The following is a 26674-nucleotide window of genomic DNA, read 5'->3' as shown; positions in this document are numbered from 1 at the left end:
GTCACGCCTGAGGACAGTCGTCGTTAGATCATCGTATAGTCTGGAGTCCCTGACCCGATGCTCCGGCCACGGATCACACACATCTGCAGCAGCGGACGTTCATCCGGAGGAATGCAATTCTTCAAATTATGATTTTTGATAGGCGACGTCGGCGGGAATCACACTGGAGTAGGTTCGCATTCTGGACGTTTTGTACCTGTCTATGTTCAAAAACAACTTTTCGTGTTATTAGTAACGCAATGATAAAAGACATTTTGTCGTTCTCCAGCATACTTTATTCCACTCGCGCAGGCGCTGCGCGAGGCTGGAGGAACTAGCACACGCCTTGCCTGTAGCCTTGAGCTGGATGAGGCGGTTATTACAGCGTGCACCACATGATCACGTATCCAAGAGCTACGGTTCAGATGTCCCCACGCCCCTCTCTCGAGTGCCGGCCGTATTCCCGGTGCGGGCTGCAGTCCGCCCTGCGGGCCAGGCCAGCTCCAGGAACTGTGACGTGAGGGAGTCGCAGTGAGCAATGCAAAATTGATGCGTGTTGCGATCTGCGCCTTTTGATGTCATGGTTATACGGACGCATTCATGTGCCTCAAATGCTGCACTTATTATCACTGTCCGTAGTTCCAGATACCTGGGATGATACGCTGCCTGGTTGCAGCCTGTTCGCTGCTGGCTGCGGGTGTCCACAGCAGCATGTTTGACACGCTGTTCGGCACGTCCGCATTGATCTGCACGGACGCGACGCCGCTGGCCGCCACGTGCAACTGCGGTCGTCGGCAGCGGCAAGGCCCTCGGAGCATCGACTGCGCCGGACGCGGCCTCGACAACCTGCCCGTCGGCCTGACGCTGCCCGGCGGCTTCTCGGCCGTGACGTTCGGCGAAAACAAGCTGACGGAGGTGAAGAGGGGCCAGTTTCGGTGGAACCCGGCCGTGACGACGCTGAACCTCTCCCACAATCTGGTCTCGACGGTTGACCCTTGGGCGCTGGCTGGGCTGCCAGTACTACGGACGCTGCTGCTGGACCACAATCAGCTGACGGAGCTGAAACTGAAGGCGCTGCAGGGTGTATACGACCTCGCGCAGCTCGACCTTAGCTTCAATCGGCTGCGCGTGCTGGACTCGCTGCTGTTCGTCAACACCGACATCCGCGAGCTGCGGCTGCGCCACAACCCGCTGGTGACGCTTGCCCCTAGACTGTTCCTGTTCGTGCCGCGTCTGCGCCTGCTGGACCTGGGCGGCGCCGACCTGACCGCGTTGCCGGCTGACCTGTTCGCCAGCAGCCGGCTGCTGGAGACGCTGCTGCTGCCGGACAACCAGTTGACGGCCGTGCCGAGCGAGACGCTGGCGGCGGCGCCCGGTCTGAGCACGCTCGACCTCAGCGGCAACCGGCTGGAGAGTGTACCGAGCGCCGGGCTGGCGGCGGCGCCCCGCCTGCGCCGGCTCGACCTCAGCTCGATGCGCTCGCTGCGCCGCCTGGAGGCGCACGCCTTCAGCGGGCTGGACCAGCTCGAGGAGCTGCAGTGCGGGTCCGGCGGCGCGCTGGCCGAGGTGCACCCGGCTGCGTTCAGGGACGCCGTCTCGGGCGAGCACCTGGCCCGGCTAGGTGAGCGTGGACCTGGCCGGGAATAACCTGACGGGCGTCAGCCGCGACCTGCTGCCCTGGGGGCGCATGGAGTTCGTCGGCGTCGAGCAGAACCCGTGGATCTGTGATTGCGACATGGCCTGGGCAGCTGACGGCGCTTTCCCCCTCGAAGACGAGTCACTCGTGGTGTAAGTTCGAGTGTAAACGCATGTGAATTGATAGCTGGAAGTTATGTCATGGTGCCATTAAGCTTTCTGCCGCCTGTTGTTGTGTTAGCCTATTTTGAATTCGTAACACCATGGATGGAAGATAAGGTAAGGGTCGAATGGATCCACTAACGAGGATAAGGCTGATTTTTTTTTTTTGGGGGGGGGGTCACATTTGGGTGGGGAGCTGGAGCCCAATTTGGGGTAGCTCAGTTGGAACTTCCTCCCCCCCCCCCCTTCCCTCAACTTAAAAGTAAACTACATCCCTGTATTCGGTGTGTTTGCACCTGTTGAATTCGACCAAAATCCGGCCTACCTGAGGTGGGTTCTGACACATTCCGGGAGCACCCGTACACCCATCTCCGGTCGATCCGGCGCTAAGGCCGGCCGGGCGTACTGCCGCAGGTGTGAGAAGCCGAGGGCGGCGGCCGGGCGGCCCGTCTCCAGTTTGACGGCAGCCGAGTTCGGCTGCCAGGACGGCTTCGTCGCAAGCAGCCGGCTTCGTCGCAGGCCTCGTCCTCTCGGCTGTGGCGGTCGCGGCCGGCCTGCTCATCCTCCTCGAGAGGAAGTGCCACGTAAGAACACCCCGGCTGACCGTCTGGAAAGGCTGGTGGATCGGTGATAGGAATTCCATTCATACAATGGAAATGTTTGTCACCGCCCTGGATCCACACTCCCCCAAATGTCATAGCTGTGACATATGTGGAAGGCTGGGGCATTCAACTCGGCAAAGTTAAATTATCCTTAAAGATGTCATCATTCGTAGCCCACAGGAACGGTCCTCACCGGCAAGCCAGGAGACGCTCGACAGGAATATTCGTCAGAGGCGTGAGGCGGTCTAAGGATGCACGGCTTCCACACTACTGACGCCAGTGACGTCTGACTCTCAGCTGGCCTTCTTTCACGTCCTCCGCTTGATTGCAGATCTTCCCGAAGGCGAGGGCCAAGCTGCTCCCAAACCTCAAGCGTAAAACAGCGAAGGCGTACAAAGAATACGCAGGTGCATTCGAGCTGCATGACCTACAGCAGTGTGTGCACCCTGAAACCCCAGGTGGAGTCGACATGCCAGTCGACAGTCCGGCGTGCCCTGTCTGAACGGAGGATGCACCAGCTACGCACCAATGTTAGCAAGATAATGGCCTGAGGCTCGCAGATTTACAGATGCAGTGTTGTGCGTGAAATAAAATGCGAATGAATATGCACGGCGTGGAAGTCGCGCACGGAGCGCGTAGGGGCAATGGAGGAACACAAGATGGGAGACTTCTTGACCACGGTCTCTTGCATGTGGTCTGGACGGCGGAGGGGGGGGGGGGGGGCGGGGTAGGCGGCTTACCCTGGGGGGGGGGGGGGTGGTTGCGATCACGACTGAAGGATAACATGTTCCATTTTGTGATCGGTTTAGGTGTAATCGACAGCAGTGATAGGAATCCAGAGCTAGATCGCTTTTAACGTTCCATAAAACCTCACCTGGAGGAGAAGTGATATCGACAGCGGTGAGAGGAATCGAGAGGTAAACTATCCTCTATATTCCATAAAATATTACGTGGAGCAGTAATTTCAGCATAAGGCTTTGAACCAATTACACCTTGATAACGATATTGATTTAACTATGTAGCAGTATTTTTCTCATTGATGTTTATCTTTGAACCGACCTAACGACAATCCGGTTGGCTCATCTCCGGATCCGAGTCACAACGCCGATCGAAAGGAATTGACTCCATTCCGACTCAACGGAAATTTGGTTGATTCCAAGCCAGGTAAGAGACTGCCTTGAGAAGGTAAGGAATCGTCTCCGCTGTCTCCGTCGGGCCTTCCAATGGGCGGCTCCGTTCACAGAAAAATCACGTTAAAAGCAGTACAGAATCACCAGAACCCCAGCTGGACTCTCGACACAATGAACGAATCAAACGATCCGCGCATGGTTGCCGCTCCGTGCTAAGGAATGGACCTGCCACGCGAGCGCGTCAGCTGCCCCTTCGGGTGCACGTGCCACACGTCACGTGCACTAGTATTGAGCTGAATTCGTACGTGTGGCTGTCTGGGGGCTGCATCAGCCAGCATGACGCGTGCCGAAAAACGTAGCGAAATATAGCAGGTTTAAAGAAGCTTTAAACAAGCCTTTCTGCTAGAGAAAGTGCTTCATATTTGTGTAGACGGTGTACCGTCTACATGTCTAGTTTGATTTAGTGCTCGCTTCGCGTTTGTTGAGTCGCTTAGTTCGCTATCATCTTGAGGTATAATTTAGTGACATGACTTACAGTTACACATGCTATTTCCGTATCCATTTTGTATTGCTAATTTTAGTCTCTGTTCTGTCTATATCCGATCTGTTTAGTTCTAGGTCTAGTCTGTCCATTTCCGAGGTTTCGTTGTTTCCCTGTCAGCGTCCACGAGGAGTTGAGGCGCGGTGTTGGCGGCGGGCGGTCATGAAATAAAGTGCACCTGAAACCTCGGCGTCTTCGACGTGGCGGCCGTCTGCATTTGTATGCTGTTTTAAACTGAAATGGCCATGTTGAAAATCCTCCGGTGCAGTTCACAGCCCTGCCATTTTTAAAGCCTAAAACCGTCTAATTTATGAGTTACACCGCCGCGAAGATGCGCAGACGATTTCAAGGTCGTTCAGACATGCATGTAGCTGTAGCAAAGCCATTTAAATCCTGTCGTGCCATCGGCTGGTAAACGTTCAATGCCAGGAATAATTATCGTCGAGCTATTCAGATCCGGCCCCGCGAGCATGATTCCTAAAGATATTGGACCTCGATTGGCTCTCAGTCATCGTTGAGCACGCTGTACAAGTTTCAATCACAAGTTACATTTTTTTTGCTAGATATTATGAGAAGCTGGACGTCAGACTTGTAATCGAACAACTTAAGAATAACACCATAAACGGGCATGTGAATGCAAGTAAACTTGCATTGAGACATTGAAGCAAGCATTATATCTGATGCTTGCTTCAATCTCTCAACTGTAGAGCATTCGCTATAAACGACACTTCCACCACTTTGCTTCCCCGTTAACGCGCTTCTCCTTGATGTCCAATGTAATGTTCCCATTCCGCGATGCTTCAGTGATGATGCGTGATGTATGCTGTGAAACAGCATACATCAAAACGCGTGACAACGTCACACATCGTGACAACATCGACACGAACACCATGCGCATGCAAGAATTCGCATGCACCACGACAGAGCATGACTACTTGTATTGCTTGTAACGCCACTGACATGACTTACAGTTACACTTATATCTAATCGGGCCACTAAGCCGCTTTTCTCACAGAACGAGTAAGCAATTCGCTAGCTTACAAAGAACACGAACCACGCATTGGGGCTGGAACACCAGTAACAAACCGACGCCATCAACGCAAGAACACCAAACCTCAAACCCTTCGCACCGCCGCCTGCTCCCCACGCGAGCAACGGTTCCACCCCGGGCAGGGAGCTCCACCAGCGGAAGCGCGCGCACGGGAAGCCTCTCTGCAGTCTTTCACGCGCCGCAGACGGCACGCAAACATCCCCGAGGGCTGCTCGGCCCCCAGCACGGCGTGAAGCGGAAGACGGGCGGTCAGCGGCGCAGCACACGCAGCAGCAGCCAGCCGGGCTGCAGCTGCGCGGCAGCAGCCAGCCGGGCTGCAGCTGCCCAGCAGCAGCCAGCCGTTCTGCAGCTGCCCAGCAGCAGCCGGCCGTGCTGCAGCTGCGCATCTGCACCCAGCCGGACTGCAGATGCACAGCAGCATCCAGCTGTACTTCTGACGTCAGCTCGGCGTAGCACGCAGAAAAAAGGACGGACAGCACTGGCCACAAGGCCGCGAAAACTTGTGTGAGTTTGGCGAGTCAGGAGGAAGATGCCTATCGGTCTGCCATCTACATCCCGTCATCCTGGTTTTTTCACCTAAGTTTAGCGGCATTTAGAAATTTTTATTTGTATATCGACAAAAACCAAATTTAGCAAAAATCAGATTAGCTATTTAGTGGCATAGGAGTATTTGTAACCTGTAGAAAGCCATATGTCGTGTCGCTGAGCTGTAACTTTGTTCTCAAATGCATGCCAGGTTCGAATTGGGAAAATGCCCATAACTCATGTTTCTAACTGGCTCAGAATTGCATATTTCGTGTTTCTCATTTCTCCGTAACGCATATTTCCCTTCATGCTGTGCGCATCGAGTTTAGTGAAGTAGCTCCGAACATGAGAGGACGGAAGGCCTTTTATTTTCAGGGAAGCCGATTAGAGGTCAGTATGCCTCTAATCCATTGCAGATTGAATATTAGGTTTTATTATCAGACTGGATTATCAGATTGAATATGTAGAGGCCGGTAGAGGTCTTATTTTTCATTTCACCATAGACGGCTACCGACAGAAAGCTGAAATTTGGTGTGATGCGCGCTCACTAAAGTCCGGGCCCAACCTTAAGAAAATCCTAGCCGCACCCCTGCGGCTGCGATGTTATCAGCAAAGCTATCCGTAGGACCAAAGGCTTATCGGTTGCGGAGTAAGCTGCGCGGTGTGTTCACATTATCAGGCGATTGGCTTGGTTAGTATTAACCGATACCGACGAGCCAACAACTCAGCTAGCGGCAGAAAGATCCGCCCTCCATCCTCCATCCCTGCGGCGCCCCTCACATTCCGAGGCTAGCTGCATGTATGCATGTATCAGTATGCATGTATGCATGTATGCATGTATCAGCCGTCAGTGGGCGCGGTACTCAGCAGCTGCCCGTCTGAGCACCCCTCTGCCGAATGTGTGAGCCATTGGAGCTTTATGACGTACTCAGCAGTTGAGACTATATGGCGTCGCCTTCCTGACACCCTGACAGGAAGGGCGGGCACCACGGCAGATGGAACCCTTGCCTCCGGTTTTCCAGACGCTCAGCTTAACAGCCGGATCACCAGCTGACGTCGCCGATTACGAAACACCGGAATGCTCTTCGCCGCTATGTTAAACAGACGAACCGCTAAAAGGCGAAATGCATGTTTACGGCATTCCGTTTACACTAAGCGTATTGTCGAAGGGGAAATATTTTGAAATTCTTATCAGTCAAAAGGTGGCCAACAAATCACTCAGTGACATTTCAAGTGAGAATCTTATTCCGGAATGCCTGGGAACTGCTCGATTTTTTCCAGTGAAAGCGACTTTTTGAGAGCCCAGCTGAGACGTAGGCCTATAGAAGTCACCGTTATCGTATTCAGCGCTAAAAATGGCATTGGATCGTTAGGTCAAAAACGTTTTGTAGAAAGTTTCGGCGTTAAACTAACCCCCACCCGAGTGCGTGTTAACGAGCCTTTTGCTGACTTCGAACCAACTAATGGAGCCCTTGTCGTTTTCTAGCGGTTCTTACCAAGGAGAGAACGTGATGTCTTGCCTTCTGCATGCATCCCTGCCGATGCATGCATTGTTCTATTTCCAATTCAGTGGCCTTACTGGCTCGCCGTTAATTCGGCTGGTTCCAGTTAAACTCCGAATCACAGATCAGAAAACCTCGAAGAAGAACATCGAAGAAATCAATTCCAGCCCTGATTTGGCGACAATTTAACTGGCCCTGAACCTGATTCCGATTCCATTCTGCACAAAAATCACATGGCTGTTGAAAAGCAAACTGGCTTAATTACGCTTCAGGGATATCACCACCCTTCATCCCTGTCAAGGCGCCAGGCGTTCGCCAAATCTCCTTCATCCGGAGGGAATTGCCTGTGGGCTTGCCAGGGATATGGCAGCCCGAATGGAAGCATAAATGCCTCCGTTTGTTTACCAACCGTCAGCAGACGGTCGGCGGGCGTGAGGGTGTCGCGCGGCCTATCGGGGCTGCGAAACCTGGTGAGCCCGAATCAAAGTTCGACGATTGGAGAGCATCGCTGTACTTGTTTCATTCGTTCTGTCCTATCTTTTCGCAAGCATATGATACGGCATTTGAAAACGTGCGTGTCTAGTTACTGCCATTTCGTGCCGCCAATATTGAATAGATGGTTGCACACATGTTGGCGTGCCAGGAGGTTCTTCGTGTGCGTACCCGCTGCAATATGACAAGTGCGTGTATGTGCGCCGTTATCTCTGACAGCTGTGCCTGTTCAGAATTCATGTAACGTGGTGTGCCAGGCCAGTCACTCCCACCAATTGAGTAAATCAAGTTGAGATGTACTCTCATGCCGGGGTCTCTCTAAAGTCCATCCACTGTGCCAGTTGACCACACAACATATGTGTCTTTAACCTGGGGGTTGTCTGTGCCAAGCTCAGATCAGGGCAATTGATCTGAATTTCCAAAGAACTATTGTGTGAAAATGCCTATGGAGTTCTTTTGCTTAAAATAAGCTCAGTGACATAATTCCTGGAAACATTGGCTCTCTATGTGCTGAAGTTGTTTGTGATTGTGAACCAAATATGAATGCTGAGATGTGTGGTTTGTTTGTACCAAAAGTGTTGTGGTGATGCTGGTGCTAGTCATGCCAAACATGTAAGAGCAAGAACTAAGTTACTAATTTACCAAGGAACTATCAATACAGGATTGCCCTAAAGTTTTGCAGTGCACAGTAACAACAATAATCAAAATAGAGAATATCACAGCATCATGACATTAAAATAAAATATGCATGATATCCCAAAGCTGATTACCATTTCTGGCACAGGAAATAAATGAATGGTGAGAGGTTTATTGGTCATACCTACAGGTTAATGAAACAGATTGTCAAGGCCTTAGATTGTCCTGATTGTCCTGGCACTTTCCAGGATGCAAGAAGTCGGTTGTTTTCCTGAGACATGGAGATGGGGCTGTAGTTTCATGCTAAGCCCAGCCCTTCTGGCAGAAACACTGCCTGCCATAACCATGTTGAGCCTTGCATTGCATCACAGACTTATCTCATGAGTTATGCAATCATCATGTGATATTGAATGATTATGTTTAGCTTTCCCCTTATAGTAATGAAATGTTTTTTTTAAAATAATTGTTACATTGTCACTAGCATTGTAATGGAAAGCATCATAAGCCACCTCATTTTGAAATGTTTCTGTTTTTTGTTTCTCAGTCACAATTCTTGTTCTCTTTTAGTCAACATGCCATAGTTGCAACTCTTAGGTCAATTTTATATTGCGGTGTGTTGAAATAAGAAGTTTTGGTTATTTGCTGTCTTGTTGCAGCCATCTCAAAGGGAACATTTCACATTTGAAGATATTAAAGCAAGCACCATATCTGATGAAACAAGCTCACTCTTAACTATTAATATACTTTTTAGTATAAAAGACTGCTCTAGACACTGTCTAGAAGTAGACTAGACACTGTCTGACAATGTAGACACTGTCTGTTTTAGAATCTAGACACTGTCTAAAAAAATTGTGCTGTCTAGTAGATACCACAATTATTCTTGAAGTAGATATGCTTTACAATGTGTCATTGTTTGATTATGTCATCATACCTTGCACAACATTGATTGAGTGCCAATTGATAGCCATCATATCCAAAAATCACCCCCAGGGAAGCCACCTTGGGCACTATATTTTTCTCAGCCATGATGTTTGCATTGCTTATGGAATGGCAGGATTTAATGGTAATCTTTTGATGTCATGAATGCCAAGGTGGCTTTATGGGCATGTAGCTCCAGAACTAGAGGGGCTTAGGTCTTGAGAGGGTCAGGATTGTGAACAGCACTGAAAGATCTTCGAAATGGCTATTTCAGTTTGAAACCCCACATGAATGTGAAATGCCCCCTTTAACTGATCTATATTTGCAAAAAATCTCAGTTGCTCATGATGAACAAATCAAGTTTTCTGGAATACATTGATGATGCCCATTGCACTACATGGCTTGTGGTTGCAGTACATAACTGCTCATGTAAAGTATATTTCTGGCATCAATGGCATTTCTCAGTTTATGTTGAATGCCTAGGAATCCAAACATTAGCATTCACATGGCCTTAAAATCCTGTGCATCATGCACGCCATTTTGTATTTCAGAATCAGGCCGATGATCCGTGTGCAGTCCACTCCCCAGCTTCATGGCAAGCCCGTATACAAGTCACAGGTATGTGAGCTGGTACTGCTGCTGTACAGTTCCTGATAAGCTTGCACAGTCATTTTATAGTGATTTTGAGTGGGTTTGATGTATGCCTATGTCACCATTGTTGATATTTCTTGCAAACCATATGCAAGGTATGATGCAAAATGTTTTGTCAATGACCAGCTCATGATTGCTGACTTTGGACAGATTAGTCAGCATGTCCTTGGAAACATTGACTTCCCACTAATTTTTTAACTGTCCCTCACATTGACTTTTTGCAGAGGGTGAATGGTGGACTACTTGACCCCCTGACACCATTCCTCGTGTTGCGTGTCCTGCCACAACATCTGTTGGGCAGTCCGATTTCATGCTTACCATGCTGATCTTGACAGTTGGCTTAAAAGAGATTGGTTAGCATAGTTATTGACACCTTTGGACATGTCAACTGCTGGTGTTGTTTCCAGTGTGTGAATGTCTCCTTCAGCTGCGGCAGTATGGATGCGTGCCATGGGCATGCGAGAGCGGACAGCTTGGTATGGTGGGTGGTGACTGTGGTAGCTATGGTAGGTGCTTCGCCATATGGCAGGAGCGCCAGGCTCTGCTTCACTGACGCGCTTATGTGATGGGCCTCGGGCGGCGGTCGGACTGCCAGCCAGGTAGCAGGCCAGTGCGACCGAGTCATGCGACGGTGCGACTGAGTCATGCGATGGTGCGAACGAGTCGTGCGACGGTGGGGCTGAGTCATGCGACGGTGCGACCGAGTCGTGCGACGGTGCGACCAAATCTGCGGAGCGCGGTACTCCCGGCACGACGGCCGAGTGACTCAAGGCTTGACGGACTACCGTGGTGCCGCGTCGCGGTTAAAGTGAGAGTTAATCCCGGTCATCCGCCATCTGCCGTCGGGGGGCGCCGGGATCGACGCCAGCTGGCGGCCGGCGCGTGCCGAGACACCGTCTAGCCGCAAGCGCGGCAGGGTAGAGCGCTTCGGCCAGACCGGCGACGGGTCAGGTTCGAGACTCGACGTCGACGTCGCTTCCAAGTTTTCCGCCCCAATGAGAGCGGAAGGCCGTATTGGCTGAGTGTCGCTTGACCGGGCCCGCCATCAGCTATCGGAAGGCTTTCTGGGGCAGCGCAGTGCTTCAGCTGTCCGCCCGCCTCCGATCAGTGACGGTGCAGACGGCGGGTCATGTCCATGGGCGCCGTCAGTCGGTGGGCGCTGGCCGAGTCCGCTGCTCCGGCCCAGCCCGTCAGCTGGCGAGCGCTGGCCGAGTCCGCTGGTCCGGGCCAGCCCGTCTGCCGGCGAGCGCTGGCCGAGTCTGCTGGTCCGGCCCAGCCCGTCAGCTGGCGAGCGCTGGCCGAGTCCGCTGGTCCGGACCAGCCGTCTCCGGCCTAGCCCGTCGGCCCGTGGGGGCGAGCGCCCGGCCCCGGACGGCGGTGCTGACGTGCCGAAGTTGGAACGCTGGTATTGTTAGCTTTGGTGTAGGGAGGGGGGGGGGGGGAGAGCCACTGATTGACCGTTCGATCCTCCCCCCTCCCCCTCACTCGATCGGTGCCAGTCGCGCGTTGGGCCCGGCTGTAGATTGGCGACAGGCGTGTGGTGGAGCCCGCCGGCTGCTTCGCCGCCTGTTTCGCGGCGGCGTCGGGGAAATCAAATGGGGACGGTTGGCGAGCCGTTCGGAAGGATTGGAATTGAGAGGCGACTGTCGCTAAGTTCTCGACACGGATGTGAAGGGATGTGAATTACGCCTCCATGCACGAGCGTGGTGCGCCATGCGAGGTCGCAGCAGTATCCGGTCTCAGCCCGCGCAGCCTTGTCTCAGCAATAATCGTCCCCGTGTGGGCCACTTGTCGGTTAAGGCGAACAGTAATGAATCTTACTTTTCTAACCGGATGGCCATACACAGGCATGGGAATGACGTCAGTCTTCCAGCTTTGAAGCCGGTCCGAAGCCGAGACAATGCCGCGATGCCGACGTCGAAGTCGAAGTCGAAGCCGATGGCTTTGAAATGTAGAACTGCGAAGCCGAAGCTAAAGCCAGTGTCTGCGTTTTTCGAACGTGAAGCTGAATCTAAAGCACGAGGCCGAAGCCGGAGCCAAAGCGGAATGTTGTGCGTGACCTTCTTTTGCACAACCCAGACCGTTTTCTCGTCTGCTAAAACGGTGCGGGGTCAGGAAACGCTAGAAGCGTTTTGCGGGAATATTGAGGCAAGGTGTTGGCATCGCCGATGGTGGATTTGTTTGGGAATACCTTCCTCGTCTTGCGTGGCAGTTTGTACATAAGGTTTCGGACAGGTCTTTTTCCGGTCGTCACGTGTTCATTGGTCCTGAAAGTAACCGCCTAGTTTTGGCTTTCAACCATGTAGGTGTCACGGTCATAGAAATATGCAGAATATTGGGACGAGTGGGCAGGCCGCAAGATTGTAAATAATTACACAACTGTGATGAAAAGATATCATGACTAAGCCAAAGCTCGCAGTGCAAGTTTGCATGGAACCGACGCAGGGGTCGTGACTGAAAGCTTGCTCGAAGCCGAAGCCAGCTGTTAAAGATGTCACAAGGTCGAAGCCGGAGTCAGTCGTACGAGATGGATTCTGGTCAAACCCGATTGCGAAATCATTAGAAGCAACCGCGGCGTCTCGAAACCGAAGCAGGCCTTGTCCTTATGCCTCACTCGCAATAACCAAGACGGTGTCGTAACTATGGTTCGCACGTTTTTTTATAGACCACTCAGCGTAAAGGAAATCCTATCCTCTTTCTGACCAGGATAATAGTTTGCCGACGTAAGCTTTAAGGTTTGTCGGCAGCTCTGCCCTAAGGCCTAGTACGGAAACGAGCCTCTAGCCGGCTGCACTGGAAGGTTGTGGGGCATGACGAGGGCGTTTGTTAGTGAACGAAGTCAGTGTGCTCTTAATGCCTGTCTGTCGTTCGCTGCTCGCATCCCAAAGTAACCGACGATGCAGAACTTTCTGGGATAAAAGTATCTCTGCAGCAGTCGCAGTCTTCCCCAGTGCGAGCGTCCTGTACAGCTGTGTGATGTTGTCCCTGCTGGCCTGACCATTTCTGCACGGCAGACCCGCATAACCCTGGACAGTATTTCCAAGCCATGTGAGGATTTGGCCCGCCGTGCCTCTGAGCTTTGCCGTGCGCTGTTGGTGTCGGGTGGAAACGACAACTTCAAACCGCAACGCGCCGTCCACCGATGTTGAACACGTCACTGGTCCGAGGTACCAGCAACGAGTGGTGCGAACGACAGTGATGTGGTACCGCGGGTTCCCCCCCCCCCCCCGCTGTGCCCTCGGCGAGGGCGTCCCACGACGGCGTCGTCACCGCGCCGCCGCCCGTCGTCAGGAGGAGCAGTATGACGAGATCCAGCTGCTGCGTCACCGGGCGGCCGACCTGCGCGACGACAATCAGCTGCTGCGCGCCCAGCTGGCCAAGTGTCGCGCAGAGCTGGGCAGGCACTACCGCGACGCCGAGAGGCGGCTGGAGGAGGCGGCCGCCAAGGTGAGGCGCGCGGTGGGGCCGTGTCGGAGACGGCGTCGGGGCCGCGGGGCGGGGCGCACCGACGGCGAGGCTGCTGGCTGCGAAGCGATCGGTCGGTGCGTTTGGATGGGGCGCTGCTGAATTCGGGTTGGCGTGGCGCCCCTGTCCCGTTTGTGTGCGGCTGACAACACCCCGGGGGCCGACGCGCCCGTGGATGTCCGCGTCGGCGCCCTCTGAGCTCGCGCACAGACCGAGCCGTCGCCGCAGTGATGCTGCTGCTCCCTTCTCGGACGCCCGCACCGCTCGTCCCCCGTCACCGACGCACGCCTGCGCTCCTGCTGCTGGCAGTGTGAGCCCGCCGGCGGCGCCGCCAGCCTCTCCGGTCTGAAGCTGCGCGTGTTCCGGCTGGAGCAGGTGCTCCGCGAGAAGGAGGACGAGGTGCGCCGGCTGCGCGCCGACACCAGGACCTCGCGCCTGCAGGAGATGCGGCTCCAGGTGCAGGTCTACTACCGAGAGGTACGGGACGACGGCGAGGCGAGCCGGCGTGCCGGTAATGCTGCTGCGTGACACGGTGGCTCCGAGCGCTCTGATGACGTGGCGCCGGCGGCGACGCGTACTAGGTGTGACAGAGGTGCTGAGATCGATCTTAATGATGCCTCGTGCTGGACGAGATGTCGTACCATCGGTGCAACAGCTGACGGTAACCGGTCAGATAAGCCCGAAAGTCACGGACAGCCGAACTTGAGATCGTGACCGCCATACTGTCGGCAAGCGTTGCCGTTCGTCCCCCGCCCGCTGCCCTCTGTCGCCCGCTGGGGTTCACCGTCCGCTGCCGTCCCCCGTCCGCTGTCGTCCCCCGCCCGCTGTCGCTCACCGCCCGCTGCCGTCCTCCGTCCGCTGTCGTCCCCCGTCCGCTGCCGTTCACCGTCCGCTGCCGTCCCCCGTCCGCTGCCGTCCACCGCCCGCTGCCGTTCACCGGCCTGTCGCGCCTTCCGCCAGCTGATGCGGCTGCGTCGTCAGCTGACGGAGCGGCGTCGGGAGCCGGCGTCCGGCGAGGCCTCGTCGGCCGCCGCCGCCGAGGGCCGCCGACTGCGGCGCGAGAACCGCCGCCTGCGCGCGCTGCTGGGCGACGCCGACGCGCTGCCGGAGCCGCTCCGGGGTACGGACGGCCCGGTCGGTCCGCTGGCCGGCTGCTCCGGGCTCGCTCGCGCTGTGGGCAGCGGAGAGTCTCGCCGGCTGTCCTCCTCTGTCCCGAGCTGTCGTCTGGGTATCTCTTCCACTGGCTGTCTGGCTGTCTCATGTGCCGTCTGGCTGTCCAGCCGGCTGGCTGTGTGGCTACCGTATCAGGCACGCAGTCGACGTCCGTCTGCCAAAGTACCGCCCACGAGCTGAACTCTGGCCGCACGGACGGTCCAGATCCGTGCTGATGAGACAGCGACAACAGCCAGCTGTTTCTTATGGGCTGCCCAACCAGCCAACAGTCGGAAGGTCTGAATGTCTCCCGGGAAAGCCGTCGCCCCGTCGCCCGTCTCTGAAGACGCTCTATCCGACGGCCCGAACATCCACCTGCCTGTGCCGCTCCGTCCTCCGTGATGTGCCGCCCCGTCCTCCGTGATGTGCCGCTCCGTCCTCCGTGATGTGCCGCTCCGTCCTCCGTGATGTGCCGCTCCGTCCTCTGTGATGTGCCGCTCAGTTCTCCGTGCCGTGCCGCCCCGTCCTCCGTGCCTTGCCGCCTTGTCCTCCGTGATGTGCCGCTCCGTCCTCCGTGCCGTGCCGCCCCGTGCTCCGTGATGTGCCGCCCCGTCCTCCGTGAGGTGCCGCTCAGTCCTCCGTGATGTACCGGTCAGTCCTCCGTGCTGTGCCGCTCCGTCCTCCGTGCTATGCCGCCCCGTCCTCCGTGATGTACTGCTCCGTCCTCCGTGCCGTACCGCCCCGTGCTCCGTGCTGTACCGCCCCGTCCTCCGTGATGTGCCGCTCCATCCTCTGTGCTGTTCCGCTCCGTCTCCGTGATGTGCCCCTCCGTCCTCCGTGATGTGCCGCCTTGTCCTCCGTGCTTTGCATCTCCGTCCTCCGTGATGTGCCGCCCCGTCCTCCGTGCTGTGCCTCTCCGTCTCCGTGATGAGCCTCTCCGTCCTCCGTGATGTGCCGCCCCGTCCTCCGTGATGTGCCGCTCCGTCCTCCGTGCTCTGCCGCTCCGTCCTCCGTGCCGTGCCGCCCCGTCCTCCGTGATGTGCCCCTCCGTCATGTGCCGTCCTGTCCTCCGTGATGTGCCGCCCCGTCCTCCGTGATGTGCCTCTCCGTCCTCCGTGCTGCGCCTCCTCGTCCTCCGTGCTGCGCCGCTCCGCTCGGACCGGCGCCGGTCTGCGTCCCGTCGGCGGCACAGGAGACCACGGCCGGCTGGTGCGGCTCACCGGCCCGGGATGACCGGCTCGGGGATCACCGTAACGTTAGAGTGGGCCGGGGTCAACCCGACCTCTAGAAGGGTCGCCCACTATTGTGGCGTGGGGCGTTTGATGTTCAGACCACCAGCCCGAGGTGGGGGAGGTTGAAGGGGGGGGGGGGGCGTCTGATCCGCAGGGCGTCTCGTTCGGACACGCGTTTGTGCTGGTGGAGACATCAGCAAGATCGTATTCTGTTGTCATCGTGGCTTGATCGCGTGTTTTGTTGTTGTTGTGTTGGTGTCTGAATGTTGCTGCTGCATTTTTGTTTCACTTGCACAATGGTATCCTTCTGCCACTTTCATTGTTTTGTTTTTTATTACATTTACTTGCTCTCGCTTTCACGAAGGTGTCTTGTGTCACTTCTTCACTGTTCCGCTATTTTGCACAGTGCGAGCCTTTTCTGCCTCACTGCCCTGTTCTGGCCGGCACCTCCGCCACCCAGCCACGGTTTGCAGCAACGCGTGTTCTACCTCCCAGCCTGGTGTGCATTTGGGCCGCTTCCGTTCCGTCGACGGGCTTCGCTCTGTGGCTCGATCGCCGCGCTCTGGCCTGGACCTCGACTCCGTGTTTTCCAGTTTCGTTCACTGCACGCGGCGCGTCGGCAACCGGTCGGACGATGGTGAGTGAGCACGGCCGCCGCCCCGTCACGCCGTCGTCACGCGTCACGCTCTCGTCACGCGTCGCGCTCTCGTCACGCGCCGCACCGGTGGCTGTGTGGTAGATGCCGTCGGTTTCGGCCTCTGCGTGCCCACGGCGGCCCGTCTCTGTGGCTATTGGCATCGATTTTCATGTTTGTTTTGTTCGGCTGTTCGTGCAGAAAAGGTTTTGCTTGATGGTGGTTTATGGTGATGACCGTAATTATCTGCGCTTAAATGTGATGCGGAACAGTTACAGACAGTTGTATCACGAACGGGAGGGCGACGTGCCGTGACTGAAACTGTCACGCTACGCTGTCGTCTTCCTTGCTTCGTTTTTTGCTCGCCCTGCGCGTGGCTCGTCAGAACGTTGCCTCAGGCTCCAGTTCTTGGCTCATTGCCTTGGTGACACTGCTGACTGGGTCGCTAGTACGTGCCAAAGCTTCCCCTCTATATTCAGCACCTTCTCGGTAATGCGCAGACTGTTACGTAAAGAAACGCTGTCACGCTCGAATGGTGACGTAAGGTCAAGTAGTACTCGTAACCGGCAGAATGCTGCAGGAACCTCAGATATGCGCCGTCAATTTGCGAACGTGGTGATTCCGTGACATCGTGACCAAAAGGTGCCCTGTCTGCACTGAAGTGATCGATGTAGAGCTCCCACCGCCTCCCCCCCCCCTCCCTGCTGAGCCACTGCCCGATCCCAGTCGGTGGGGTTCCCCCCCCTCGGTGTAGCAGACTTGAGCGCGCAGGGAGCGCCGCCACAGCGCGTGGCCCGTTCATCAGGCGCCCCTGTTGCAGTCAAGTACCAGGCCAGCAGCCGGACCGACCTGATCCTGACCGTCGAGTCGATGGAGGCGCGTGTCACGCGCTCGTCGGCCGACTACCAGCTGGTGCTGAAGCAGGTCAACCGCCACCAGCGGGCCAAGGTCAGGTCATCCGCCACCAGCGCGGCGGGTGAGACGGGCGCGTGTCGGCGGCTTGCAGGCGCGGCTCAGTGGACCGTGCTGAACTCGGGCGGTGTGTGTGACCGCTGACTACGCGGTCTCGCCCCAGCAGTGGGCCGGCAAATTGCTGCGCGGCTTTACCACGCCGGGATTGCGGTCGGTTTCGTGCTGGACAGCTTCCCGGGACTTCTGTCGTTGCGTCGTCCTGGGAGCTGTCCGAGCGCACTCCCTGACAGCGGTCCCCCGTCTTCGTCCCTCGCTGCTATTCCAAGGCGCTGTTCGTGATGCATCCCCCTGGACTTTGTCCCTGAATCCCGTATCCACGCTCCATACTTGTGTGCCGTTCCGTCTCTCGCGGCTCTATCCGGGAGCTGTGTTTCCGATTCCTGTCCGTGAGCTGTTGGGTGTCGCCGGCCGCCGTCCCTGTCTCTGAGCTTCGCCCCTGACGTGCTGCCCTGGGCGCTGTCACGCTTCAGGAGGAGGTGGAACAGCGGCGTCAGGAGGAGGAGCGGCGGCGTCAGGAGGAGGAGCGGCGGCGCCAGGACGAGGAGCAGCGGCGTCAGGAGGAGCAGCGGCGGCGGGCGGCGGCCGAGCAGGAGCGGGACCAGTACAGGGCGGCCGTGCAGCGTTGGAAGCGCGAGACGCAGGCCGCCGACGCCGCCACACAGTGAGAGAGGCCCGCGACGCGACGAGCTCGCGGTCACCGGGGGGGGGGGGGGGGACGCGTCGTGCTGCGGCCCGCGCGGGTGCCGTGCAGTGGGCGTAGGAAGCGAAACGTGCCCGGGCCTGGCTGGCGGCAGGGGGCCGGAGCGGACGTGCGTCGTTGCTCGGTGCGGACGTGCCGTGCGGTGGGAAAGGGCCTCCGATGAAGGGTGAGGACGTGTGGCATTGACCCGGTCGGCCTGTGGGGCCGTATGATGGGGGTCCAGCGGCCTGAGGGACCTTATGTTCTCCCATTATGACCCTGGGCGATTCACCATCGCGATGCTGAGGCGGGTGTCCCACGCAGAGCCGCTGATTGCGTCGGCCGCAAACGACGCTTCGTCGCGAGCTGCCGCCGCCCAGCGTCGCCACCCCGCGCCGTGTGCCGGCAGGCGACAGAACACCGAGCTGGCGGCGCAGGTGGAGCGTCTGCAGGCGGAGCTGCGGCGCGCGACGACCGGCGCCGGCCCGCCGCAGGGCGGCGACGCGCCGCGCGCCGCTGACGGCGGCCCGCGGCTGCACGGGCCCGGCTCGGCGGCCGCTGAGGACGAGGTCGCCGAGGCGGCGGCGCTGGCGCTGGCGGCCGCCGCGGACTCTGAGGCGGAGGCGGAAACGGCGCCCGAGTCGGAACCGAAGGCGGAGGAGCGGCAGGACGCGCCGCCTGCGCCGGAGCCGGCGTCGGGCGAGGCGGCCGAGGAGCGGCGCGCGGCCGAGCCCCGCGCCGGCGGCACCAGCGCCGAGGACGTCATCAAGACCTGGGTGGAGCTCCAGCTGCAGCGCGAGCAGCGGCGCCGCAAGGACCTGGAGCGTGTCAGCTGGCTGGCCGAGATTCGACGCGACCTAGCGGCACGGGTCCTGCAGCGCGGCTGGCGCGAGTACAAGGTGGGTGCGACGTCACCGGGGTGTACCGCGGCGGTGGCGTACACCGGGGTGGAGTAATTTAAACCCGCTGGAAAGGAGGGGTGCGGTCACCGCCGTCGGGGTTCGTGTCGTTCAACGATGGAGAATATGTGCGTGTATGGGTGTTCCATTGGGAGCGTGGCACACCTGGTTTTGCTAGGGCATGAAAGAATTGAACACCACACATGGGGTGTACACTTCAGCAGGTGTTTGGTCTTCCGCTATGGGTGAAGTGTAACAATATCTGTGTGGCATGGCAAACACATTTGATATTCCGGATTTGGTAGATGTTCACGAGGGTTATAATAGAAGCTAGATGGAGTATTTTCCACATGAGGTGCATTGGACGTGAGGGGGCATTCAGGTATCCTAATGACAGTTTCTTTGGTTTTTGGCGCTTGGTTTAAGTCAAGGAACTATTGGTTGAGTAATATCAATGTATATTAACAAAGTTATATTGCGTCACATTCCATCCAACCACATTGTCACGTGCACTCCTTTCCGGCTTTCACTTCGTCTCCAGCTGCCGCTGGTTTTGTACTGGTATCGACTGACTCGATGAGCAAATGGTCATTTTCCGATCCTTACGCTATGCCAGGGCGGTCTCATTAGGTATGCCTCTAATTTATCAGCGTCGGCGAGCCACTGAGCGCAGTCTGCAAACCGATCGCGAGACGTGACGTTGCGTGACGTGGCGAAACGAGACGTGACGAGATGTGACGAGACGTGACGTGACGTGACGTGACGTGACGTGACGTGACGTGACGTGACGTGACGTGACGTGACGAGACGAGACGTGACGTGACGTGACGTGACGAGACGTGACGTGACGTGACGTGACGTGACGTGACGTGACGTGACGTGACGTGACGTGACGTGACGTGACGTGACGTGACGTGACGTGACGAGACGAGACGAGACCGAAGTCGTCCACGAGCCGTCCACACCCAAGTGGCAGCTGGCTGCGTGGGTCGGACCCGCCCTTGAGCCGTCACCTGCGGGTTCTGGCGACGCCGAGGTTGCTGTGGTGATGGCGCCGGAGTGTAATCAATAGCGGCCTCCACCGCTGCTCTGGGCAGATTCGATGCTCCCGAGGATGCGTGACCCAGCATGTGCGGCTCATGTGTGACGCTGAACGCGGGGCTGGTGAGTTCTCGGTGCGCGCCTTGGACTCGAGCAGTTTTGGGTGCGCTTCATTCTTGAGGTGTGATATGCTTTATCAAACGTAGCCTGTTAGTCATGAAAGACACGCGATGCTCAGAGGGCTGGTGTGGGTTCGGAGAGTGCGAGGCTGTTCACGTGTGGGCTGTGCTAGTTCCTGTTCTGTCGCCGTTAAAAAGAGCCACCCAGCCGATTGTCCGTGATTGAATGATTTCTTGAGTCACGCTGGGATTGCAGTCCGCGTCAAACATGACTCGGAGGTCGACATCCCCACCCGTTCAGAGTCGGCGAGTTGCGTGACTTTTTGGACTCTTGGTAATGATGTTCTGTTTGCCCACTTCCGTGATCGCGATTGATTGTCCCTATTGAGTTAAAATGGCCGCAGCGGTCATGGAAACGATCGGAAACGTAGCAAATTAGTTTCCAAGGCGGCCGCTCTCGGCCACGTGTCTGGAAAGCGCTTAATAGTCAGCAGCACCCCTGAAATACTCGGTGACAGTGGGTCGCTTTGGCGGACAGCGTGCAACGAATGACAGCGTGCGGGGTAGCTGAGCATGGGTCGGTCGAGCGTCCACAGGGCGTGAGGCCGGAGGCGCAGAGTCGTGTCCACGCCGAGAGCCAACAGCGACCTCGGCCTCTTCCGCCGATGGCAGCCCACGCGGACAGCCGTCACTGGCCTCACTGGCCGCGCCGGCGCTGGCGCCCAAGCGCCGCACTCGCTCGGGATCGCAGACCCCCGGCCACGCGACACTTCTGAGAGACGCGTCCCAGAAAGGGCGTGGCCCGCCGGGCGGCTCGTTGAAGTCGCTGACCGGTGGAGGCCAGCTGTCGTCCTCCGGCATGTTGGCCTGGCTGGAAGCGTCTCGTTCCTCGTGGCGGCTCGTGCGGTCTCTATCGATCCGGCACCTGTTGGCGGACCCCACGCGCTGTCTGGGTCAGAGTGGTCGTCTAGTGCTACACCTCACAGCGACTGGGCTGCACGCATATGTTGCAGTGCAGGGAGTCGGGTCCAATGCAACGTGTCGGGTGTCGGATACAATGCCCCACGGTCCGCCGTCTCCCCTTGGCCTTGAAGGTATCCTCAGAGGCTGAGATATCCCGCCCAAAGTACGTTTATGTTATATCTGCTATCAATAGCAGTAAGAGGGGTCAGTCAGCCTATCACAGCCGCCGATCGGCTCATCTTGCCAGTTAACACCCCACAATGTGGAGGGGGGGGGGGGGGTCTTGGCGCTTCTTGACCGCGTGAAGCCCTCCCCCTCTCCCCGTTACCTCCACCGCGGGCGTCGCTCTGTCGGAGACCTTGGCTCCGAAACGACGCCTCCCCGGAACCGACGGTGCCCGCCCCGCGGACCGTCCCGGCGCGCCGCCCTGGCTCCTGTGCGCCCCCCTCCCCGGGACCGGCGGTGCCCGCCCCGCGGACCGTCCCGGCGCGCCGCCCTGGCTCCTGTGCGCCTCCCTCCCCGGGACCGGCGGTGCCCGCCCCGCGGACCGTCCCGGCGCGCCGCCCTGGCTCCTGTGCGCCTCCCTCCCCGGGACCGGCGGTGCCCGCCCCGCGGACCGTCCCGGCGCGCCGCCCTGGCTCCTGTGCGCCTCCCTCCCCGGGACCGGCGGTGCCCGCCCCGCGGACCGTCCCGGCGCGCCGCCCTGGCTCCTGTGCGCCTCCCTCCCCGGGACCGGCGGTGCCCGCCCCGCGGACCGTCCCGGCGCGCCGCCCTGGCTCCTGTGCGCCTCCCTCCCCGGGACCGGCGGTGCCCGCCCCGCGGACCGTCCCGGCGCGCCGCCCTGGCTCCTGTGCGCCCCCCTCCCCGGGACCGGCGGCGCCCGCCCCGCGGACCGTCCCGGCGCGCCGCCCTGGCTCCTGTGCGCCTCCCTCCCCGGGACCGGCGGTGCCCGCCCCGCGGACCGTCCCGGCGCGCCGCCCTGGCTCCTGTGCGCCCCCCTCCCCGGGACCGGCGGTGCCCGCCCCGCGGACCGTCCCGGCGCGCCACCCTGGCTCCTGTGCGCCTCCCTCCCCGGGACCGGCGGTGCCCGCCCCGCGGACCGTCCCGGCGCGCCGCCCTGGCTCCTGTGCGCCCCCCCTCCCCGGGACCGGCGGTGCCCGCCCCGCGGACCGTCCCGGCGCGCCGCCCTGGCTCCTGTGCGCCCCCCTCCCCGGGACCGGCGGTGCCCGCCCCGCGGACCGTCCCGGCGCGCCGCCCTGGCTCCTGTGCGCCTCCCTCCCCGGGACCGGCGGTGCCCGCCCCGCGGACCGTCCCGGCGCGCCGCCCTGGCTGCCGTGCGCCCCCCTCCCCGGGACCGGCGATGCCCGCCCCGCGGACCGTCCCGGCGCGCCGCCCTGGCTCCTGTGCGCCTCCCCCCCCCCCCGCGGGGCCGGCGGTGACCGGCGTCCGGTCCGGTCCGCGGCGTGATTTAGGGCCCGCGCGCGAGGCACGAGCGGCGCCGCCCCATCGGAAACCCATCCGGCGACTGGCCGCGCGGCGCGCTCGCCGGCCGCCGTGGGTTCGATACGCTAATGAGGCCGACTGGAGGCGGGGGCGCTCGGGGAGGGCTGATTGGCCGTGGGGGGGGGGGGGGGGGCTGGTGAAGTGCGACAAAGGTGCGCCCCTGGGCACCGTGCAGCATCTGGGCAGGCGGTGTCGAGCTGAGTACGATGCCAGTCTGGATGGAGGAAGCGGTGGGTAAAGTGACCCGAGCGGGCGGCGCTTCATGAAAGCCCTGTCCACGGTAACTGGGGCAGTTGATTACCTGACGGGCGTGGTTGCCAGGTGCGGTGCTCGTATCGCTCGCGTGGTGGGTCCGCCGGCCCTGCTGCGACGTCCGGCTAGACACCCACAGCATGCCCTGAGTGAAGGGCTTAGCTATTGTACTGATGAGTTATTGAACCGTTTGCCCGAGCGACGGTTCCGCGCCAGCTGTCTGTCACGCCTCCCATTCCCGTCAAACGAACAAACGACTACCCCGCGGGGGAAGTTCCAGGGCAGCAGGTCTAGCATTTGGAATGTCAAGGAAACGAGCCTGAGTCATGATGACATTCTTGTAACATGGTAGCGCCTTCCTCCTTTCTTTGTCGACGTAGTACCACGACCTTCGTCTTGGCCATAGCCGTCTGGCAGGAATGGACCGTCGCCTGACGTAACGCCGCCCGCTCGGCTATACTTGTTGCCTGGGACGACACGGACGGTCTTCGGTCCCACTCAGTCAGCTCTGTGATTGGTGGATGGCTCGCCGAAACGCAGCTGCTGATTGGTCTAATATATTGACGTGGCGCTGCACGCAAGCCCATCGCCTGCCCCGGCTCCCACTCGGCCTTCGGTGGAGGTGGCATTGATCGGACAGCTGCTGAGTGGGAGGGCGTGCGACGGTACCAGGGATGCTAGCTCTAAAATTAGTCAATGAGCCTGCCATCAGCCAATCGGCAGTATCAGTGTGCCCTCCCGTCCGGGCTTCGTTCATGATGCGAATGAATGGCGTGAAAACTGTTGCGCCTTGCGTATTTATGTCTTCGTGGCGTTGCGGTTCACGGCACATGTGGAATAAACAATGTTGCAGTGCGTTGCTGTTGTCTGTCGTAAATTATGACACATGCGCATATTTTAGCGCCGAGTGGTTCGCGTCTTCGTTGGATATCTGAGCTGTATTTAATGCAAGTACATGAGAAGCTGCCATTGGGTGACCTGCGGCCAAACACGCCGCGTTTTGCTCCTGCGCTTGTTAGCCTCCGCGCGTCGTTCGCGAATCAACGTTGTTAAATTGAGCTCTGTTTGTCTTTTGGCGTTGGATGCAGGTCATGAACGTATGCTGTATAGCTTTGGGTGAGTGGGAGTAAGAGGAGCCGAGAGGCATCCATATCCGCCATCGCCGTTGCCATAGCGACGGCCGTCACATCTGCGGCGACGGGCTCCGCCCTGCAGTGCAGTGCGGGACCTCCACTGTCCGCCTGCATTTGCACCAATGGAGCGTCCTCTCCAGGTTCCACGCATTCGGGGTGTCCGTGTCTCCAGACTCCCCGCCACTGAGTGTCCATGTCTCCAGACTCCTCGCCACTGAGTGCCCGTGTCTCCAGACTCCCCGCCACTGAGTACCGTTCCGCTCCAGCCGGTGTGGGCCTCTCCTGTCCTCGTGTGAGGACTTTCCTGGCGACCGTCCGGGGTCCTCCTGCTCCGCGCCGGACCGTGACCGCTGCTGGCGTCCCCAGAGACGACGCGAGATCGAGATGGAGGACGTGGTGCTGAGCTTCCGCCGCCGCTGCGCCGCCCGCCGCATCGCCGCCGGCTGGCAGACGTACAACAACCGCAAGAAGCTGCGGCAGGTGAGCCTGTCGCCGGCCTCCGAGCCACCAGTCTCAGCCATCTTAGGTCTCAGGCTCATTTATCTGGGTTCGTAGTCTCGGTCATCTGGATTCTCAGACTCAGTCATCTGGGTTTTCAGACTCAGTCATCTGGGTTCTCAGACTCAGTCATCTGGGTTTTCAGACTCACTGATCAGAGTTCTTAGACACAGTCATCTTGATCCTCAGACCTGGTCACCTGGGTTCTCAGGCTTAGTCTCAGCCATCTGGGGTTCTCAGGCTCAGCTCTGCGCATCCCAGTCCGGTTGACTCTCAGTCTGGCTCTCAGTCTCAGCCCTGTCAGTACCACCTGGGCTAGCGGGTCACCATTCGCAGATGGGTAGTGTGTTGGCTTGCGCGACAACGTCAGGGAAAGTGTAAGCTTTGATGCGTCTCACTGTTTTGTCCCATCCTGCCAAAGTCATGACGCCATTGTGTCGTCAATCAACACGGGTATGGCTTGTATTCTTGTCAATCGAAGCGATGGACATTGTTGGCGTCTAGACCCGCCATTGTTGGTTAATACGGACGTCGCATGCATACCTGAGGATTTTGATTGGATTTGAAGGGGCTCCAGCTTCGCCACCCGTTGTCGAGACTTTCGGTGCAGAAAGTCTTAGCAAGGATAGACCTGACTCACAGATTCGCTTCCAGAACCTGGCTGCCATTCGCCGCTGCGCACGGAACCATATCCGGCGCGCGGCCTTCCTGCACGAGAACTCCGTGATACTAGCGACATCGCTGGTCGACCCGACGCCGGCGCCGACAGAGCCATCTGTCGGCGGTCCCGAAAGCTTCCGCGCCATCCAGCGGGCGATGCGCGAGGTGTTGACGCAGGCAGTACTGGCCAGGGACAGCGACGATGAAGACATCCTCTCGTGAAGGACGCGGCTGTGGCCCGTGGACCTCGCGCTGTCCGGTGTGGTGACTCCCGCCCGCGCTACCGGAAAAGCGCGGAGGCGCCGCCTGCAGAATCTCTGATGTCGAGCGGGGGTCCCGTCGAGCCACGCGACCCCCGCGACCCCTGCGACCCCTGTGACCCCTGCGACCCCTAGCCCGACCGTTCACGTGTTCATCGGTGTCGCAAGATGGCGCGTGGTCCGGGTAATGTGCGATGACGTCACTGGGATGAGGTTGGCGAACGATGGGCGCATCTCGTGCCACGAGGGAGTGACGTCACTGAGTCCGGGTCATGTTGGCCTCTGGTGGGCCTGAGCCCTGCCTTGACGTCCGTGGCTCGGGACGGACGGGCAGTCCCGGACCGCGCCTTGTTTGGTATGATGCGGATGTCTCCAGCGAGGTCCGTCCTCGGAGAGCGCGTGCCTTCTCGTCACCGACGCCAGGCCGGGGAGGCAGGGACGGCGGGACGCTGAGAATAGATGGCGCTGCCGGCGGCGCTCCTCCAGCGAGCGCAGACCCGGGCCGAGTGGCGCTGCTGGACGGACCTGAGTGTGGCCGGCTCCGCCTGCTCCGACCCGCTCCTGTTCTGACATCCAGGGCGTTGGCAATGTCGGGGACGGTAGGTGATCATGGACGGAACAAAGCCTTCTGCACAAGCCGGCATTGCCCTGTCAGAGTAGATGTGTACTGGCGCGGGATGACGCGGCTGTAGTATGTGTCGAAATATTAAATATATTGACATGCAATTTGTACTAAATGTCACCCAAAGCAAAACAGAATAGGGAAGATGATTATCCGCACTGTGATGCAGCAGATTGAAATAGAAGCGCCGACATGAGCAGCAGTATGAGCCAGGGCTCAACGGCGTGGCCCTTTACACCCGCCGACTTCAGCGCTTGCGCCAAAAACTTTTTTGGTATCGAGGGCAGAGATGTCAAATCGTATTTAGATGTAGATCTTGAGATTGATCCCCCTCTGTTTTCCAACTTGCAGCCTAGTCCTCTCAACTTTGACGGAACTCTCGGTCTGAGACACCATGTGCATGGAAAATAAAAGGAAAAACGGATGAGTTACGAAATGTTCGACGTTATTCCACACAGAAAAAACCCAAGCAGGACAGAACCCCGATGCGAGGATAGCACGTTTCTGGTTGGCGATGTTGATACATCGCTGCCCACAGAGAAACCCATAGGAACCACGCGTCTTGAAAAATTCCGTTCGCGGCCTATCTTAAGACATCTTATGGATGGTATTCAAAAGAGCTGAACCCAGGTAAATTCTCGGCCATGCCACACTCATGGAGTTCTCATAAGTTTGTAGGGCAAGGATGATCACGGCATGGCAGAGGGTGCTACCGCTCCCTTGCAAGACTAAGTTAAATGCGTTTGAAATAATCTGGATATTGCGC

General features: G+C 58.5%; 3 protein-coding genes across 3 annotated transcripts; all 3 read left to right on the top strand.

Annotated features, from left to right (window-relative positions):
* The first annotated feature begins 690 nt into the window (after positions 1-690).
* Positions 691-1771, top strand: LOC119095224 (chondroadherin-like protein). Its single transcript, XM_037218091.1, has 2 exons — positions 691-1395; positions 1601-1771. Exons 1-2 carry the CDS (start codon positions 691-693, stop codon positions 1769-1771), a joined length of 876 nt encoding a protein of 291 aa, XP_037073986.1.
* Positions 1772-7543: 5772 nt separating this feature from the next.
* LOC119095222 (IQ domain-containing protein E) lies at positions 7544-15674 on the top strand. Its single transcript, XM_037218090.1, has 6 exons — positions 7544-7597; positions 9725-9791; positions 13116-13271; positions 13599-13766; positions 14250-14283; positions 15634-15674. The coding sequence occupies exons 2-6, from the start codon at positions 9735-9737 to the stop codon at positions 15672-15674; spliced, it is 456 nt and encodes a 151-aa protein (XP_037073985.1). The 5' UTR covers positions 7544-7597; positions 9725-9734.
* A 3032-nt stretch (positions 15675-18706) lies between these two features.
* On the top strand, positions 18707-26000 carry LOC119095934 (uncharacterized). The gene is made up of 3 exons (XM_037218786.1): positions 18707-18857; positions 24235-24348; positions 25021-26000. The coding sequence occupies exons 2-3, from the start codon at positions 24253-24255 to the stop codon at positions 25246-25248; spliced, it is 324 nt and encodes a 107-aa protein (XP_037074681.1). The 5' UTR covers positions 18707-18857; positions 24235-24252; the 3' UTR covers positions 25249-26000.
* The last annotated feature ends 674 nt before the right edge of the window (positions 26001-26674 follow it).

Source organism: Pollicipes pollicipes, unplaced genomic scaffold (genome assembly GCF_011947565.3).
Source record: "Pollicipes pollicipes isolate AB1234 unplaced genomic scaffold, Ppol_2.1 Scaffold_4219;HRSCAF=4965_pilon_pilon_pilon, whole genome shotgun sequence".
NCBI classification, from domain to species: Eukaryota; Metazoa; Arthropoda; class Thecostraca; order Pollicipedomorpha; family Pollicipedidae; genus Pollicipes; species Pollicipes pollicipes.
Note: the sequence above shows the minus strand (reverse complement) of the source record. Positions and strands in the feature narration are given on the sequence as shown.